Here is a 19,379-nt window from a genome sequence, read left to right as displayed (position 1 = left end):
GTTTGGTAATGTGCCAGGCTAAACAGAACTACATTTCCCCAAATTCCCTTTCCTGTGTTTCCTGTTAGGGCGCGCTGCAGGAGGGATTCTTGAGAGCTTTGGAGGCAGAAGAGAAGCAGTATCTGCTTTTCAGCTCACATGCACGGTTGCTATCCGCTGCCTCCCCTCGCTAACACAGGACTGCTGGGCCTGCAACCGTTCATCTTCCCCAGGATTCTCCTTCAGTGCCAGGGTCGCCTGGGCCAGGTAGTGTGTCTTTAGCTGCATGACAAAGGGCTCCAGCTTCTGCAGGACACCCATACCGTCAGAGGCAACAAGAATGAACAGGGTTCCAGTCCACCCTCATGGCTGCAGTTCATGCTTGCGGGTTACAGCTTGTTCTTCTCTCTCAGGCTTTACATCCAAGTCTGACTGCCTTGTTGATTGCCTGCTCTGTGGACTTCAAGATCCAGCACCAGACACGAAGACGGCTCTCTTACAGAGACTGTTTAACTAGTTCCAACAATTACGTAAGGTCAAATCCCTGTAGTAAATGTGTGTGTGTGTGTGTGTGTGTATACATAGACATTGATCTCTGATTGAACCCTGATACATGGGGTTAAAGTCAAGGTCACACTATTAATGTTTCTAACACAGGACAAAGTAATTTTGTAGAAAGGTGGATATAGAAAGAGGGCCTATGTCAGTGGCCCTCCCCCATTAATTGTTCTAAACTCTGGACGTATTCTTTTCTTCTTTTCTTTTCTTTTTTTCCCTAAATCATCTTTGGATGCTTAGATTGTGAATAAATTATGGTATGTCCTAGAATTCTCTTTCTTGCATTTCAAGAGTTGAGTGCCAAGACAGTTATTCCATGTCGTGGTGACTAAATTGGAATGCACTGCATGTGTTTTGATTTCTTTTTTATAAGATCAAACCAGAATCTTCAGCCATATCCTGCTGCCTCCTGGTTCTCTGTAGATTCAAGAATCATGTTTGTTTTGGAACGCTCTATTTGACCCTTTGTGTTTTTACCCCATCTGGAGATCCTCTAGAGCCTCTGTGTCTTCCTTAATCTGCTCAGAGCAGAGCTGTCCTCAGTTCCTGGGCAGACACTACCGGGTTTGAACAGTGAGAGGAGAAGCTGGATGTCACTCACACTCTTTGTTCAGCACCTTGTTATAATGGCTTTTTGCAGACAACTGTACATGTGGCTGGTGAGTTTGAGTGTGAGCCACAAATTCGTTTCATTCCTTTTTTCCCATCATCACTAATAGCTCAGGTCCATGAGCATATTATATATGTGTAGCTGGGTGGTGTTTTGAGATAATAATTTAGGTTTTGTCTTGCTAATATTTCTCTTTTTCCTTTCCTCTATTCAACTGGATTGTTGGCGCTGTGCTCCTCAACCCAGTAGAATGCTAACGCAGAGTGGAAAATCCCAAGAACGACCCAAAGGAAAGCCTGGTGCAATGGCATTCACAGTTAGAAAGCAAATGTGGTCATAGAAAATATAATTTTAATTTTTATACTATGGATCTGTGTACTGAGATCACTCTAGCCTCATGTTTAATTTTCACATAGACATCCACTTTCCTACTTGTTTTGTCGATTCTTTTTAAAAATTATTGTTATTATTATTTGTTTGAGATGGAGTCTCACTCTGTCACCCAGGCTGGAGTGCAGTGGCATGATCATAGGTCACTGCAACCTCCGCCTTCCAGGTTCAAGTGATTCTCCTGCCTCAGCCTCCCGAGGAGCTGGGATTACAGGCACCCACGGCCACACCTGGCTAATTTTTGCATTTTTAGTAGAGACGGGATTTCACCATGTTGGCCAGGCTGGTGTCGAACTCCTGACCTCAAGTGATCTGCCCACCTCCCAGAATGTTGGGATTACAGGCGTGAGCCACTGTGCCCAGCCTTAAATTATTTTTTAATTTTTTTTTTTAGCCTGTCACTCAGGCTGGAGTGCAGTGGCATGATCATGGCCTCCACCTGCCAGGCTCAATGAATCCTCCTGCCTCAGCCTCCAAGTAGTTGGGACTAGAGTCATGTGTCACCAGGCTTGGCTAATTTTTCTATATTTTGTAAAGACAGAGTCTTACTATGTTATCTAGGCTGGTCTTGAACTCTGGGCTCAAGTGATCCTCCTGCTTTGGCCTCCCAAAGTGCTGGGATTACAGGTGTGAGCCACTGCACCTAGCCTTGTCTATTCATTGTTGAAATATTCCATTTATTTCAGGGCAAAGGACACTACTTCACTTAGAGTGCAGGAGAAAGAAAATCAAGGGCTCTGGCACCTCCATTCACACAACAAATTTATGAATTGCTGAATATGTGCTAGGTTAGGTACTCCTTAGTACCTAGACTTGAATCAGATTCTTTTCTTGGTTCAAGTAACTTGTAGTCCAAAGCATAGAAAAATAAAGAAATGTACTCCATTAAGCAAAATGAAGTTGGCAACTCCCATAATAGAAGTTTCTGGACAGTCTGAAGACCAACCTTGAGGTGTGTGTGTGCATACAGAGGTCTCTAAGGGAGAGGCGCACTCATCTTTACCCTTTGTTTCCTGTCTCTTCCTTTTAAGTCCTCTTATCCATAGTAAGCAATTTCCTCTAACTTTATGGTAACTGGTTTTGAAAAATGGCCTTTTGTGAAAACTCATCAAAAGTTATTTCAGTTCTTCATCTATAAAATAATGAGAGCAGATTTCATGATGATTACAATTGCTTTTTATCTAAAATAATGAATCCCTGCAAACCCCTGGATAAAGAATTGATGCCTCTTAGCCACATTCAAATTCCCTCATCAAAGAACTCAGGCAAGTGAATCAGTCCTAATAGCCCAACATCTCTGAACTTCAGAACATCATTACCCCGGAACATCATTACCTGGGTCACCGTTTAGTATTTAGCATGTACTACCTTGTATTCGCCTGTGATATGTGAGCTCCTGGTAGGCAGTAATGGGGTCTGACTCGGTCTTCATCCATGTGCCTGCAGGTGGTGTTCTAAGGCAATGGTTGCTCAAAGTGCCTGGTTTTCGACATCACTTGGTGAACTTTAAAAAATGAAATGACTGGCAGGGCGCGGTGGCTCATGCCTGTAATCCCAGCAGTTTGGGAGGCTGAGGCGGGTGGACCACCCGACGTCTGGAGTTCGAGACCAGTCTGCCCAATGTGGCGAAACCCTGTCTCTACTAAAAATACAAAAACTAGCCAGGCGTGGTGGTGGGTGCCCGTAATCCCAGCTACTCGGGAGGCTGAGGCACGAGAATCGCTTGAGCCTGGGAGGCAGAAGTCGCAGTGAGCTGAGATGGCTGTGCCACTGCACTCCAGCCTGGGTGACAGAGAGCGAGACTCCGTCTCAAACAAACAAACAAACAAAAACAAAAAGACTGACCAAAAAACAGACTTCCATATATCATGCCCAGATTTGTAGATTCAGTGGGTCTAGGTTGCAGCTCAGAAATCTGTAATTTTAGAACATTCCCTAGGTAATTTTGATGATCAGCCATGTTTGAAAACAAATGGTCTAAACTGAATCGAAACCCTGTATGTGTGTGTGTGTGTGTGTGTGTGTGTGTGTGTGTGTGTGTGTAGTTCCTGCAATGAGATCTTCAATGTCTATATGCCTTTCTTGCTTCTGCCTATTGAGTTTCAGGTGCCTGCCACAATCCCTGATCTTACAGAATTCTCATTGTAGTGAGGTCAAAACTATAGCGTTTAACTCTTTGTGTTTTCAGTGCCTAGCCCCTCAGGGGCCAGCACACTGTAGGTGACCATTAATTACTTTATTGCTGGCTTTGACAAACCCAGTTTTCAGTGTGCCTGACCTACATGGTGCAGCCTATTAGCTTGGCAGGGGCAGGAGGGAGACTTTCTGGCTCGGACTTCCCTGAGGCCCTTCTTATTGCACACAGTCATGTTGGCAGCCCCACAGGCCCTTGCTTCACCCTTGGTGACTTCAAAATTTCCTGTATGACTGACTGTCTTTCAAGTGTCCTTTTACGGACGGGGAAACTGAGACTTTGAAAATAACTGTCCCGGGACCCCTAAGCTGGTTTGTGGTGGAGTTGGAGTTTGAACACAAATCAACAGAATGGATCTGATGCCCTATTAGTGCCTGACTCATAAAACCAGTTAGTCTTAATATGACACGTAGAATAATAACACTTATGACCTTAACCCTGGGCAATAGGCTGACAAAATGATCACTCAAATCAATTTTTTAAAAACTTGTTTTTGTTTGATCAAAGGAAGCATTTGTAGAAAAGATGAGTTGTTATTCATTCAAGCTTTTGCCCCTCCCTCCTAAAACACACACAATCTTTGTTACACTACCTCTGAATTCAGGTTTTAATTTAACATACTTAAGAGAACCCTAGCCAAGATGACAGTCTCAAAAGATCAGTCACAAGCAACTCAAGCAAGTCAGCAAAAAAAGACAAATAACCAATACTTATGATACATGAATCATTCTTTTTTCCTTATACATCTTAAAAATTGGTCTTAGTTTCTCATTTTAAATGTGCTTTCCTCCTTTGATTTATCTAAAACGTCCAAAGATATAAATATCTTTATATACAAATAAGTAGTATGGCAGTACATGTGACTTTATACATTTTACATTTGTAATAAAAAAAATCATGAAAAGTTTGCTTTGAACCTGTTGGCAAATTCTAAAAAGAAACTAATTTGAAAGATTTATAAATCAAATTTGTTAAGTGGCCAAACTAATTTTATTTGAAAATAACAAAATTCTAACTCGAGCAAAGCTGGTTGGAAAGAAGGAATAACTGCCTTCTCTAAGCTTTGTCAGCTAGGAAGCAGATAGGAATTAACAATCCCAAGAAGAGAATTTTTATGAAAAGAAATTGTAGTCATCATGCTGTAGAGTTTGAGCAGCTTATCTCAGAGGTTTAAACGGGTCCATCTCCCTAGAAGGTAGAAAAGGTGAATTAGCTATGATGTCATGATTTATGTAAATTATTGCTTTCCTCCTCCTTCTTCCCATCCCCATCACCTGCCTTCCTCCTGGCTCCTATTGGTTGCCTATTGAATTCCTACACTTTTTTGGCTTTGTTTCAGAGCTTTAATCTGTCATCCACCTGTGTGGAGGGTATAGGAATGGAAGCTTCATTTTGTTTTGCATCATGTATTTATTTATTTAGTCCTCAAGGAAGTTACATGTTATTTATTTATTTATTTTTGCTTTATTTTGTTTTTAATTTTTAAAAATTTCAATAGCTTTTGGGGTACAAGTGGTTGTTGGTTCAGTGGATGATGAATTAGGTACTGATGAATTATAAAATTGCAGTGCACCCATCACATAAGGAGAATACATTGTATACAATATGCATCATTTATTTTATTTTATTTTATTTATTTATTTATTTTTTTTTGAGACGGAGTCTCGCTCTGTCGCCCAGGCTGGAGTGCAGTGGCTGGATCTTAGCTCACTGCAAGCTCCGCCTCCCGGGTTTACGCCATTCTCCTGCCTCAGCCTCCCGAGTAGCTGGGACTACAGGCGCCCGCCACCTCGCCCGGCTAGTGTTTTTGTATTTTTAGTAGAGACGGGGTTTCACCATGTTAGCCAGGATGGTCTCGATCTCCTGACCTTGTGATCCGCCCGTCTCGGCCTCCCAAAGTGCTGGGATTACAGGCTTGAGCCACCGCGCCCGGCCTGCATCATTTATTTTAAAAAATAATTTGGTAAGAGGTGCTGAGAGACCAAGTGCTACATGGAAAGCCACCACTAACAAGTAGGAGAGCTGGGATTTGAACCAGGGAGGCAGAACTCAGAGACTGTGTTAAAGGAAACTCGAAGCTATGCTACCTCACTGACTTTCATAAGATTAGTAAATAACATTCAGTGCCATTTACTGAGCCTTCTAAGGATTCAAATGAATTCATGCTTGTCACCCTGTACTAGGCACTCCATTGACAACTGTAGGAGTAGGTATTAATAGCCACATTTTACAGACAAGGAGCAGTTGAGGGCTACTGACTGGGCCAAGACCACACAGCTGACATTCAAACCAGGCCTCATAGCATGTATTTTAAGGCACATTCCCAACTACCACTTCATTTAAGGACTGTGCCAGGCTCAGGAAGCTCTCAGTAAATACTTTCTGCCTGAATGGATAGATGTTGATCTCATAACTCTTTCCATAAAATAGGCAAGAGGCAGTTGGAATAACTGAGACTATGAGAAGTTAGTGAGCTTGCTGGAGTCACTCAGCTAGTAAGCTGTGGAACTAGGCTGAGAGCCCAAGTCTTTCCGCAACGTCCTACTGGGGCAGGAATGCTGACCAGTCCCATGAGAGGCCAACTGCCCACGAGAAAAGAATCTTCAGCAGACTGACTTTAAAACTGCAGCTCTTGTGCACTGAAATATTTAGTAGTGAAATTTTGTGATGTCTAAAAATTACTTTCCAAGAGTCCAGAAAGAGAGAGGGTGAGGAAATATTAACAATTTTGTGAGCATGGGTGACAGTATATATGTGTTCATTGCACAATTCCTTCAACTTTATGTAGATTTGAAGTTTTCAAAATAAAAAGTTGGAGGAGGAGGGGGGAGAGAGACAGAGAGGAGAGATGAAGGGAGGGAGGAAGAAAGGAAGGAAAAAAATAGACAATTCTGCTGGTGTACATTCACTTTCTGTGTCTCTGGTGCCCATGTACTGACAACCATGGAGTCCATCTACTGTCTTTCAACTATCGAGTGACTCAGCCATTAAGATCTCCAAAATATGGTGTCCAGATAAATGAAACTCGCTAAAAGGAACCAACGTACTGACACCTTTGAATGTGTCTTTAAATTGAAAAATAATTCTCAGGTTTAGCAAAGTATTATCAACAGTTCAAAGAGTAATCATATTTTCTTTCTTTCTTTTCTTTTTTTTTTTTTTTTTTCCAAAAAAAGTCTTGTTCTGTTATCCAGGGTGTAGGCAGTGGCAAGATCTCAGCTCATGCAGCCTCAGCATTGTGGGCTCAGCTGATGCTCCCAGCTCAGCCTCCTGAGTAGCTGGGACTTATGGGTGCAAACCACCACATCTGCTTAATTTTTTGTATTTTTAGTAGAGATGAGGTTTCACCATGTTGCCATGGTCAAGACCAGTTCAAGGCTGGTCTTGAACTCCTGGGCTCAAGTGATCCTCTTGCCCTGGCCTCCCAAAGTGCTGGGATTACAGGCATGAGCCACCGTGTCCAGCCAAAGTAATCATATTTTCAATAAATCTTGCAAAGAAAATTTACCACCCAGCCAAAATATGTAGAAACTGAAACTTCAGTATATAATTTAGCAAACATTCATTCACTTTGGATGAATTACAAGATTTAAATGCTCAATGTTCTCAGTCGCTATCATAAAAATAATTGTGGTGGATTGCTAGTTGGTAGTTTCTTTTCCTCTCTAGTACGTTTAAAGACCCAAACATTTAAATACAATACAATAGAACTGAAAATTTGTAGAATAAAAGGCCAGGCACGGTGGCTCAAGCCTGTAATCCCAGCACTTTGGGAGGCCGAGAGGGGCGGATCACGAGGTCAGGAGATCGAGACCATCCTGGCTAACACGGTGAAACCCCGTCTCTACTAAAAAATACAAAAAACTAGCCGGGCGAGGTGGCGGGCGCCTGTGTCCCAGCTACTCCGGAGGCTAAGGCAGGAGAATGGCGTGAACCCGGGAGGCGGAGCTTGCTGTGAGCCGAGATCCGGCCACTGCACTCCAGCCTGGGTGACAGAGCGAGACTCCGTCTCAAAAAAAAGAATTAAAAAAAAAAAAAAAAAAAGAATAAAAATGAAATACACAGTGAAATTTACTTGTAATACATGCATTTTGCCGGGCGCGGTGGCTCACGCCTGTAATCCCAGCACTTTGGGAGGCCGAGACGGGCGGATCACGAGGTCAGGAGATCGAGACCATCCTGGCTAACCCGGTGATACCCCGTCTCTACTAAAAAATACAAAAAAAAAAAAAAAAAAAAACTAGCCGGGCGAGGTGGCGGGCGCCTGTAGTCCCAGCTACTCCGGAGGCTGAGGCAGGAGAATGGCGTGAACCCGGGAGGTGGAGCTTGCAGTGAGCTGAGATCCGGCCACTGCACTCCAGCCTGGGTGACAGAGCGAGACTCCGTCTCAAAAAAAAAAAAAAAAAAAAAAAAAAAAAAAAAAAAAAACATGCATTTTACTGCTGATTTGGGGGACTTATTTATATTTTTCATTTTTAAAAAGTAATATATAATTAGTAAAATTTTTTAATACTGTAGGCTAGATTAAAGGAAAAAAGTTAGTCTTCTTACCTAGAAATAACAATTATTTAACTTTTGGTTGGATTTCCTTCGTTTTTGTTTTCTATTCACAGAATTTTGTTTTCTCCTACTTATATAATTGTATATTATGTACGATTTTTGTAACCTGCTAATAACAGTATCTCATAAGGATTTTCAATATTACTGCAGTTTTGGGGGAAACATTCTTTTAAGATAGGGAGAATAAAATAATAAAAAGAGATACTGTGACAGGATATATAAGAAATTAGGTAACCTTACCTAGGCGAGGAGACTGGAGGGAACTGGGTGGATAGAAGACAAAGGCCGGAGGGAGACTTTCCAACTGAATAGCTTTATATATTTCTCCGTATAATATATATAAATATATAAATAGCTTTATATATTTCTTTATATATTTCTCTGCATGTATACATGCACATATTTAGTTTTTGAGTTAAATACATGTAATGCTTATTTAAAATAAATTTATTTACTCATTTATTTATTGAGACAGGGTCTCACTCTTTCGCACAGACTGGAGTGCAGTGCTGCGATCTCAGCTCACTGCAACCTCTGCCTCCCAGGTTCAAGTGATTCTCGTGCCTCAGCCTCCTGAGTAGCTGGGGCTACAGGCATGTGCCACTATGCCTGGCCTTCTTATTTAAATTTTAAATAAAATAATTTGAGTCATTTAAAGTTTTACCATAACATTATGTTACGTGAATAGACCTTTATTTACATATATTTGCATAATCCCCCAATTAGGGAATTCTCAAGTTTTATTTTATTTTTTTCTTCATACATCACTCTGTGCTTTTTTTTTTTTTTTTTTTTTTTTTTTTTTTTTTTTTTTTTTTTAGACGGAGTCTCGCTCTGTCGCCCAGGCTGGAGTGCAGTGACCTGATCTCAGCTCACTGCAAGGTCCGCCTCCCGGGTTCACGCCATTCTCCTGCCTCAGCCTCCCGAGTAGCTGGGACTACAGGCGCCCGCCACCTCGCCCGGCTAGTTTTTTGTAGTTTTAGTAGAGACGGGGTTTCACTGTGTTCACCAGGATGGTCTCGATCTCCTGACCTCGTGATCCACCCGTCTCGGCCTCCCAAAGTGCTGGGATTACAGGCTTGAGCCACCGCGCCCGGCCGACTCTGTGCTTTTAATAACTTTATGTAAGTATGTGAATAATTGCCTAATTTGATTTGGGTATTAGTTGAAATAATCAGACTGTGTTACTGTCTGCAAGTCTTTTTATTTTTAGTATTTTGTTGTTGGTATTTTACAATGTTATTTAGAGACTAAAGCCTGAGTGATTTCCCTTTTTTCTTCCCATATAAGAACCACCTCTTTTTCTGTATCAGAAATCATATCAAATCTAGGTTTTGCACTGGTATGTTCTGTTCATCTGAGGAAGTGAGAACATGCCAGCCCAGACCATGATGTACTATTGCTGACATTGTACCCATATGACAAATGCTCATTTCAGGTGGATCTTCATATAAACATCATTGTAAATGTTTATATATAGTCAGAGTCCTTTGTCTCCAGAACTATGGTCAACTGGATGTGAGGCTGAAAATTATGGCCAACTTCAGCCTGGGTGTCTTAATGTGCTCTGGGTTCCAGTAATGCAATGTGTCTGTCTCCATGAGCTGACAGACTGGGCTGACTGGACTTCCCAACCTGGGCTGGTTTTCTGCAGGTGGTCACACTTGCCCCCTCATTCCCTCAGTGCTGGTGGCCTGACCTGGCCTCCCTCGTGCTGAGAAGAAACAGCAAAAGCCTTAACTTACCCCACAGCAGCCACAACACTGGCAGTCGCCACAGAGGGTCCCCAGGAGGCCATTGACCACCTGGATGGCGCAGAGAACCATCTGGATTCCTCCTACGACCAGCAGGATGGAGAAGAGGGTCAGATTCCAGGGAATCACATCGGCAGGCTTGTGGCACTCTTTCCACAAGGCTTTATCATTGAGATAATCCCTGTTGGTGATATGGGGGACAAAGGAAACATTTGTAAAAAGTGTGCAATTGCCTCGACTAGAAAGTTACCATAATGATGTTTCTTATGCGCTACTTTCCATCCAAAACTAGCTTCAGGAGAAAATACTCTGTACTAACAATTTAAATACCACAAAACTTAGAGTTTTTATTGAGTACACCCTGTGTGTCAGATCCTGTTCTAATCAATTCACACATATTCACTCGTTTATTCCCCATAGAAACCTCTGGTTCCCTTTTTCGGTTTCACAAATAGGGAAGCAGAGGCACAGAGAGGCTAAGTTACTTTCTCCCAGGTCACACAACTGTCAGAACAATTTTCGTTAGCTGTCCAAAAAGACAGGCAAATTGACTATCTATGATGGGAACAGGAAAATGAAGACATTCCAGTGGTAGAATTTCACAAATGTTCACAGCTTTATCCTAGCTATCGTTGTTAGAGAGACCGTTTTGACTTTTGACAGATGACTTGTCAAGTGTAGTGGCCATCTGAAGTCATGTAAAGTACAAATGTGTCATATAGCTAAAGGGAAGAGCTTGATTTCAAGTCTTAATTTTAACTAAACTGTGAATTTGACTCACTATATTTTTGTTAACATGTAGGAATCTCTCATACACAAAGATGTAATTAGTTTTCCTCAAAAGGAACAAATATCTGTTGCCTTAATACATATTTTACATAAAATGTGAATTAGGAGAAACTGCAATATATTTATATTTTATTATATAGAGAAAGAGTTTATTGCAATATAAAGGGCATTGTGGCCGGGTGCAGTGACTCACACCTGTAATCCCAGCACTTTGGGAGGCCAAGGTGGGCAGATCACCTGAAGTCAGGAGTTCGAGACCAGCCTGGCCAACATGGCAAAGCCCTGTCTCTACTAAAAATACAAAAAATAGCTGGGCGTTGTGGTGGGCACCTGTAATCCCAGCTACTTAGGAGACTGAGGCTGGAGAATTGCTTGAACCCGGGAGGTGGAGGTTGCAGTGAGCCGAGATCATGCCATTGCACTCCAGCCTGGGCAACAAGAACGAAACTCCATCTCAAAAAGGGCACTGTGCCTTGAAGGATAAATGTGAAGTATACTATTTTGAGGTAAAAATGAGTAAAGTGGGTAAAATGTTGTGGATTATTATGACTCTTCACATTCTTAGAGGTTCAAATTGGTCTCTTTGTTTCCTCCATCCTTTCAGAGCCTTAATGAAAAACTCTTTATCTATCTACTGAATTAATGTTGATGTTATTGTTTTTAGATCTTTATAACATTCATGGAAAAGGAAGGAATGAACATTTTGCTCTTGATTTCAAAATAAAACATTGTTTATAGCATTGATTCATCTTTCCATAAGAGTACAGGTACTAGTAGCTTGCTAGCTATGTGCCTTGTGTACTTACCTGTAAAATGGGAGTTACATTATCATATCATAGGGTTATTGTTAGGACTACGTGAGTTAGTATGAGTAAAGTGCTTGGATCAATGCTTAGCATATAGTAAGTGCTCAGTAAATGCTAGTATTGTCATTATTTTACTTAATCTAAGCAGTCTAATCTACTGGAAAGAGCTGGTATTTTGGATTCAGATGAACCGGATTTGAACCCAAGCATTCCCGTTAATAGCTATTTATTCCTCATGCAAGTTACTTACCTCCTTTAGCATCAGTTTCTTTTTCTCTTTTTTTTTTTTTTTTTTTTTTTAAAAAAAAAAAAAAAGACATGGAGGTTTCACTATACTGCCTAGGCTGGTCTCAAACTCCTGAGGTTAGTCCTCCCACCTGGGTCTCCCAAAGTGTGGTGATTACAGGTGTGAGTCACCACGCCCAGCCAGTGTCAGTTTGTGTGTGTGTGTGTGTGTGTGTGTTTTTAAATCTATATAACGGACTAAGAACCACATCACAACTGTGAGAATTCACTGAGATGATACATCTTCTGCATAGTTGTGTGAGATTGTCGTTTTTTTTTTTTTTTTTTTTTTGAGACGGAGTTTCATTCTTGTTGCCCAGGCTGGAGTGCAATGGCACGATCTCGGCTCACTGCAACCTCTGCCACCCGGGTTCAAGCGGTTCTCCTGCTTCAGTTTCCTGAGTAGCTGGGATCACAGGCACACACCACCATGCCCGGCTAATTTTGTATTTTTGGTAGAGGCGGGGTTTCTCCATGTTGGTGAGGCTGGTCTCGAACTCCCAACCTCAGGTGATCCTCCCAAAGTGTTGGGATTACAGGCGTGAGCCACAGCGCCTGGCCAAGACTGCTCTTTTCAGTACTTTTTTTTTTCTCATTAAACTTTGCTTTAAAGGGTCTCAAAATTCTGTGGCAGATTTTTGGTCAAGTTGTTTCCATTAAAAAGTACTGGTTTTAGAAACTAATAACTTAGCCAGGCGTGGGGGCACACACCTGTAATCCCACCTACTTGGGAGGCTGAGGTGGGAGAATCGCTTGAACCCAAAAGACAAAGGGTGCAGTGAGCTGAGATTGCACCACTGCACTCCAGCCTGGGTGACAGAGTGAGACCCCATCTCAAAAACAAACAAACAACCTAGTAACTTAAAACTGCTTCATGAAAAAAAAAAAAAAATCCCAAATGGTTCATAAAACATTCTCCTTTCCTTCTGAAGGTTTTAGGATGCATTGTTAACATTAACCAGCCTTTGACTATTAAACTTAAATGGCCAAATGAGACAGACGGTTCTGAGGTCGTTCTTCTACCACTGATTAAGACTGTGGTGGCAGGTATTAGGGATAATATTCACTTAGTCTTCTGCGCTTTCTGGGAAGACTTGGTGATCTTGCCAAGCCTTCTGGTCAGCAACCTTCTTGTTCACTGTTTTGATGACACCCACAGCGATTGTTTGTCTCATATCAAAAACAGCAACATGACCCAGAGGGGGATAGTCAGAGGAGCTCTCAACACAAATGGGCTTCCCAGGAACCACATTAATGACGGCAGCATCACCAGATTTCAAGAATTTAGGGCCTGCTTCTTACCAGAATGGTGATCAATCTTTTCCTTCAGCTCAGCACACTTGGAAACAATGTGACTTGTGTGACAAGCAGCAGAAGGGCGTAGCTAGCACTGATTTGGCCTGGGTGGTGCTTCATTTTAGCAGTGAAGCCAGGTGCTCCCATTGGTGGGTCATTTTTGCTGTTACCAGCAATGTTGCCACTACAAAAATCTTTGACAGATGCGTTCTTAACACTGAAACCCCCATTTTCCCCAGGAAGAGCTTGCAGCATGGTGCATTTTAACAGACCTTAGTTGTAACATTGACCGGAGCAAAGGTGACCACCATGCTGGGTTTGAGAACACCAGTTTCCACTTAGCACATAGGTACCAACATCACCAACTTTGTAGACATCTGGAGGGGCAAGATGCAAGGGCTTGTCAGTTGGATGAGTTGGTGGTAGGACACAGTCCAGACTTTCAAGCAGCATGGTTCCATTGGCATTGCCATCTTCGTGGGTGACTTTACATCCCTTGAACCAAGGCATGTTACTACTTGGCTCTAGCATATTGTCACCATTCCAACTGGAAATTGATACAGATGCTGCTGTGCTGGGGTTGTAGCCAATTTTCTTAATGAAAGAGCTAACTTTCTTAATGATTTTCTTGTGTCTCTTCTGACTGTAGAGTGGCTCGGTGGAATCCATTTTGTTAACATCAACAATTGGTTGTTTCATCTCCAGCAGGTAAGCAAGAAGGGCATGTTCATGGGTCTGCCCATAGAGATATCAGCTTCAGATTCACCAACACCAGCAGCAACAATCAGGATAGCACAGTCAGCCTGAGATGTGCCTGTAATCATGTTTCTGATAAAGTCTCTGTCCTGACCATCAATGACTCATGCAGTATTTGCTGGTCTCAAACTTTCTCAGGGTGATGTGTCACACTCACACTCATCTTACCATTTATTCAAGACCCAAGCATACCTGAAGGAGCTCTTTCCCTTCTTAGCATCAAATTCATCGATGATTCTTTGGTAGATTATACCACATTTGTCGATCAGTTGGCAAGTAGCAGTGGACTTACCTGAACCTACGTGTCCAATAACGACAATATTGATATGAGTCTTTTTCTTTCCCGTTTTGGCTTTGATTTAGGGGTAGTTTTCATGACACCTGTGTTCTGCTGGCAAACCCATTGTGAAAATGCCTTTTTTTTTTTCCAACATGAAACACCCGCCTTTCTGTTCTGCATTTTTCCATTTAGTCCTTTCTATCTTTACAATTTTAAAACATGGTAATTATAAAAGGTTATAAAGATACAATATTTTCCAGGCACACTTGATGAAGAAAAGGTTCTGAGGTGAAAGAATTGGCAATCCTGAGTCCCGGGCCTCTTTGGGGAGCCTGAACAGCGGTGGGATGACAGCACCTCCTGGTGGTAGGATTTGTGAAACGTTTATGGGGGAAAGTAGAAGCAAGGATTGAATTTGGGTGGCTGGAGAAATCACGAGTCCCTCTCCTGCTGCAGGCTCACCCCTCACAAAACACCACATGGCCACACTCAGGCCCTTCTTCTCTCCCCTCAAACTCTCTGGTTCTGGCGGTCTTTGAGACTCTGGCAAAAAAGGCTGTGTTCACGTTCAGTTTGATCATTGTGTCCAACTCCCCAAACCCAGGGAGAGAGGGGTCCTGAGTTTTTCATGGACCTGGCAGTGAAGCAAGGAGAGCAGAAGCAGTTTAGATGCACTTAACTGATGTTTTAAAGCATCCAATTATTATGCAGGTGTTTCCACCGGAGCTGTAGTAATACCATCAACATGGGAGCAGAAAGCCACAAATTTCACAGAACTCTCTTCTCAGCTGAGGACAGGAACCAGGGGGTCCGAATATAAATGCTTTGCTGGTCTGCTCTGTCTGATGAATTCAGATGCCACCTCCTCTGGAAGAAGCTCCACGATGCTTCTGCCCTCAGCCTGGGTTTGGTTTCCTTCTGTGCTCCCCAGCACTCTGTGTTTCGTCCCTGTTGTACAGAGCCCCTGGACCCCGTGCTGCCACCAACTGTCCATTTGTTTGTCTTCTCTTCAGGACTATAAGCTCCCAAGGGCAAAGACCATGTGCCACTGTCTCTGTCCCCAGTTCCAGCACAGGGAGTGCTTCATAGACAGCAGCAGGTCTCATTTCCTGGGTCCTCTGTGCCAGGCTCTGGGTTAGCTGCTTTCCATCATCTTTCCTAATGCTCCAGGGAGCTGGTACTTTACTTGAACAGTACTTGGCATAGAGTAACCTTCAGTAAACAATCACTGAATGAATGAACATATACCCATTTTACAGATTAAGAAGGTGAGGCTAATAAATGGAAGTGCCTGGGTTTGATCTTAGGTCTGTCTGACTCCAAAGTCATCGCTCTTATCCATTACACAAATGCCCTTTGTTGGAGCAGTTATTTCCTTAGCATATTTGAAATGATCTATTTATGATATTTGATTTATACATCTATAATGGTATGTGAATCAAGGGTTACTTATATCACAATAAAGAGTTTTTTTGAGCCTTATTTATGTGTGGTTGAAAGGATTGAAATTAAGTCAAAGAATCATTATAAAAGCATAACAATTTTAAAGTTTTAATCATAAAAATAAATTCCACTTACAATAATACTTTATATTCATAAAAATGAATAATAAGGCTGAATCAAGGAAGTATGTGGTCGGAACTGTGCTGAGTGCTTTATGTACCTCGTGTTATTTACTCTCATCTGAACCTGTGAAGTGCATGTTGCTGTTACTCACATTCATTTCACAGATGAAGCCTGAGAGATAGATGGTATACGGCAGAGGTGTGGCTAGACCCTAAGTCAGCCAAGGGCAAAACTGGCTCCTAACATTTGTGAACTGTTTCTGGTTCATGAAACCTAACATTACATGGTGCAAATCCAATATCATCCTATTAAGGTGGCTTTCAGCTCTTGGGAATATGTTCACAAGCAGCTTATGATATTCTTTGCTAATAAGTAATTTCTGAAGTGCAAATGCAGATGGTCTTAGCTGAATGTCAAGGCAGAACATTTAACTGTGTTCAGTTCCGTGTCTTAGTGTCTGAACCACAGATGTGAGGGTGCTCTCCTTGCCCTTGACTCTTTCTAAGGAGGTGGAGAGTTGCAGCCTGGCCCAGTAGTGCCATGCATGGACCCATCCCTCCCTGACTACTGACCACTCCTGGCTCTTCCTCTATTTCCCCTCCTATGGCTGTCCCCACACCCTATGCAGGCTGCTTTCATTTCAGCAGCTCAGGGTCAAGGGAGGGATGGCCAATTGTCTCAGGGAGGAAGGCCTTGGATGGGAGGAGGTTCTACCTCAAAGGAAGCCAAGAGGGTGTATTTCAAAATGCCCAAGTTTCTTTTTCCTTCTAGGGTGTTTCTTTAATATGGTTCTCAGGACAGAACAAGTTAACTACTTTTGCTCCCTCCCTTAATATTATCATCAACAAACATTTCTGAGGAAAACAGTGCTAAATGCTATGACATTGCAGAGCCCTGGATTTTGTGCACTAAATTCGAAATCTCAGAGTCCACCTTGATTAGCTTCCCCTTTTCTCCTCACACCTAAACCTGATGACTCCATTTCAAACACTCTCTGAAATTTGTCTTTTTTGAGCCCCAATTCTGCTGCCTGGGTGATGTTCACCATCTTATCTGGATTATGACGGCAGCTTTTATCTCTCTTTAGTTCCTGAACCTTCCTATTTACTTTCCACATCACTAGCACCACCATGCCTCTAAAAGTCCAAAGTAGCCATGCCATGTCTTGCTTGAAGTCCTCTGCTGTGCCCTGATGCCCTGAAGGTCTGGCTGCCTCTCAGTCTCACCACATCGTGTGGCGGTCCCTTCTGCAAATCTCTCCTCATTCACACTGAGCTTCTGCCACGCAGTGCTCTGATGTTCCCTAAGCATGGCAGCCTTTTCATGCCTGAAATGCGTTTCTCCTCCCTCACTGGAAGGCAAACTTCTGCTCATCCTCCAAAATCAGCCCATGTCACCTTCTCGAAGAAGGTTCCCCCACACTCCTTCTCCATCTCACACTTTCTGCATTATGAGGGTCTGTTCCATGTGTTCACCCTTACCCACATGCTGATAGGGCAGGAACCATGTCTATTCATTTTTTGTTCCATGTTTGGGATAGGCTTCAGCACAAAATAAGATACTTACTACGCACACACACATACACACACACACACACACACACACAGGTGTATATATACACCTATATATAAAAGTAGATATGTGTATATGTAGATATATAAATCGTGTGTGTGTGTGTATATGTGTGTGTATATATTATATATATATATTTTGAGACAGGGTTTGGCTCTGTTGCCCAGGCTAGAATGCAGAGGCATGATTACGGCTCACTGCAGCCTCAACCTCCTGGGCTCAAAAGATCCTCCCACATCAGGCACCTGGAGTAGCTGGGACTACAGGCATGCACAACCATGCTGAGCTAATTTTTTAATTAAAAAAATTTTTTTTTTCTTTTTTTGTAGAGGGGCAGTGGGGTGGGGAATTCTCCCTATGTTGCCCAAGCTGGTCTTGAACTCCTGGGCTCAAGCAATCCTTCCACCTCAGCATCCCAAAGTGCTGAGATTACAGGCATGAGCCACCACTCCCAGCCAATTAAAAAAAAAATCCTGCTACTAATTACTAGCCATTGAGCCCTGGGAAAGTTAACCTTTTTCAGCTTCATTTTTCTCTTTCAGGGATAAAAATTCTTCTCAGATTTATGAGGAAGATTAGGTGAGATAATGCACATAAAAACACTTAGCACTTAATCATTGGGAAGAAAAAGAAGAAGGAAAAGGAAGAAGAGGAGAGAAAGAAAAAAGAGAAGGAAAATAAGAAAAGGAGGGGAGGGAAGAGGAAGAAGAACAATAACAAGAAGAAGCAGTTGCCACCACAGCTGCCCTTTGGTAATAAGGGACAAATGACAACTGTCTCAAGTTTTCTCGTTTTGGCTCATACAAGTGACTGATCCTTTCTAGTCTCTGAGCAGCTGTGTATGAGTGTTAGGTTTCCAGCTATAACAACAGTTACTATATGCTGATTGGATAAGAAGATTCCACAGACCCTTTTAAACTATCAGATACTAGTATAGTACAGTATAGTAAAAGGAGTAGGAGGTAGAATCCAATGAGTTTTGCCAACAGGGAATCTAGGCAAAAAGCAGACAGTATGATTCAATATAAATTGTGTTCTAGAAAAAACACTGTGACTTCGAGTGAGAAAACTTGGATTTGAGCTTCCGCCATTAAGAAACTGTATTCCTCTTGTCAAGTCACTTGTCCTCTCTGGGCCTCGGCTATCCTGCCTCCGAAGGAGAGTTAAATAATCTCATAAACTTTTTGTGAGGATCAAATGAAACAATGTAGGTAACAGCACTTTGTTAACTGAAAACACCAAGCTATAGAAAGTTCAATTATTGCCATAAGAAATTCAAGGTGAACTTCCGCAGTCAGAGGGAAGATTTGGAGCTGGCAATGGTAGATAATATCAAAAAGGAATGTGAGTTCTTGTTTCAGAAGGGAGGAAACAGGATTTGAGGAGACAACAGAATGCTGCTGAAGGTTTGCCAGATGGCAAAGAGGGTGCAGTGAGACCTGGGCCCATCCCCTGAATGCCCTTCCTGTAGCCATCATGGCATATTTTATACCTTGCGCAAAGAGCAGCCTTACATCTTACATGGGATTAAATTAAAACATAAGTAGTCAAAATCGTTCTTAAATAGCCCATAAATCATCTGGAAACTGTGATATATACGGTTTTGTAATACGTCCCTGTGCAGTAATTTTTGATCACATTATAGTTTGAAGCAGCTGTACAGATGTCTCGGTGTTCAAATCATTCTCCCTTTAGGTAATTATCAAAGCTGTACAATGAACAGAAGATAGAGAATTCTGAAACGTTCCTGCTTGCCTGCAACGTTTACTCTATTCTGTTTTTATTATTAAATATTTATAATCTGGTACCTGTTCTTGATACTGGTTAGTTGCTTTTGTGAGGGGTAGATAAAATAACATAGTTGAAAGTATCTGTTACAGAGCAATGCACAATAAATGGCTGCAATGAGAATGAAAACTTGCTTCCCCAGAAGTACTAATATGGGGAACTTCAAAAAGTGGTTTCCTGTCTTTCCCTCAGTTTG

The 19,379-nt window shown here is 42.1% G+C and overlaps 1 protein-coding gene and 1 pseudogene across 2 annotated transcripts in view; both read right to left on the bottom strand.

The window, feature by feature from the left end:
* Nucleotides 1-4,320: 4,320 nt before the first annotated feature.
* The window catches only part of TM4SF4 (transmembrane 4 L six family member 4), a 31,379-nt gene continuing 16,320 nt past the window's right edge, over nucleotides 4,321-19,379 (bottom strand). The window contains exons 4-5 of the mRNA XM_050779798.1: nucleotides 10,037-10,226; nucleotides 4,321-4,919 (exon numbers count right to left, since the gene is read on the bottom strand). Of these exons, the coding sequence (XP_050635755.1) occupies nucleotides 4,902-4,919; nucleotides 10,037-10,226 (208 nt within the window). The 3' untranslated portion in view covers nucleotides 4,321-4,901. The remainder of the gene's footprint in view (nucleotides 4,920-10,036; nucleotides 10,227-19,379) is intronic.
* On the bottom strand, nucleotides 11,946-18,949 carry LOC126948239 (elongation factor 1-alpha 1-like; annotated as a pseudogene). Its single transcript, XR_007723373.1, has one exon. The product of XR_007723373.1 is annotated as an elongation factor 1-alpha 1-like (transcript).

Source organism: Macaca thibetana, chromosome 2, assembly GCF_024542745.1.
Source record: "Macaca thibetana thibetana isolate TM-01 chromosome 2, ASM2454274v1, whole genome shotgun sequence".
Lineage (NCBI taxonomy): Eukaryota > Metazoa > Chordata > Mammalia > Primates > Cercopithecidae > Macaca > Macaca thibetana.
The sequence above is the reverse complement of the archived record's forward strand: the minus strand, read 5'-3'. Positions and strand labels throughout refer to the sequence as shown.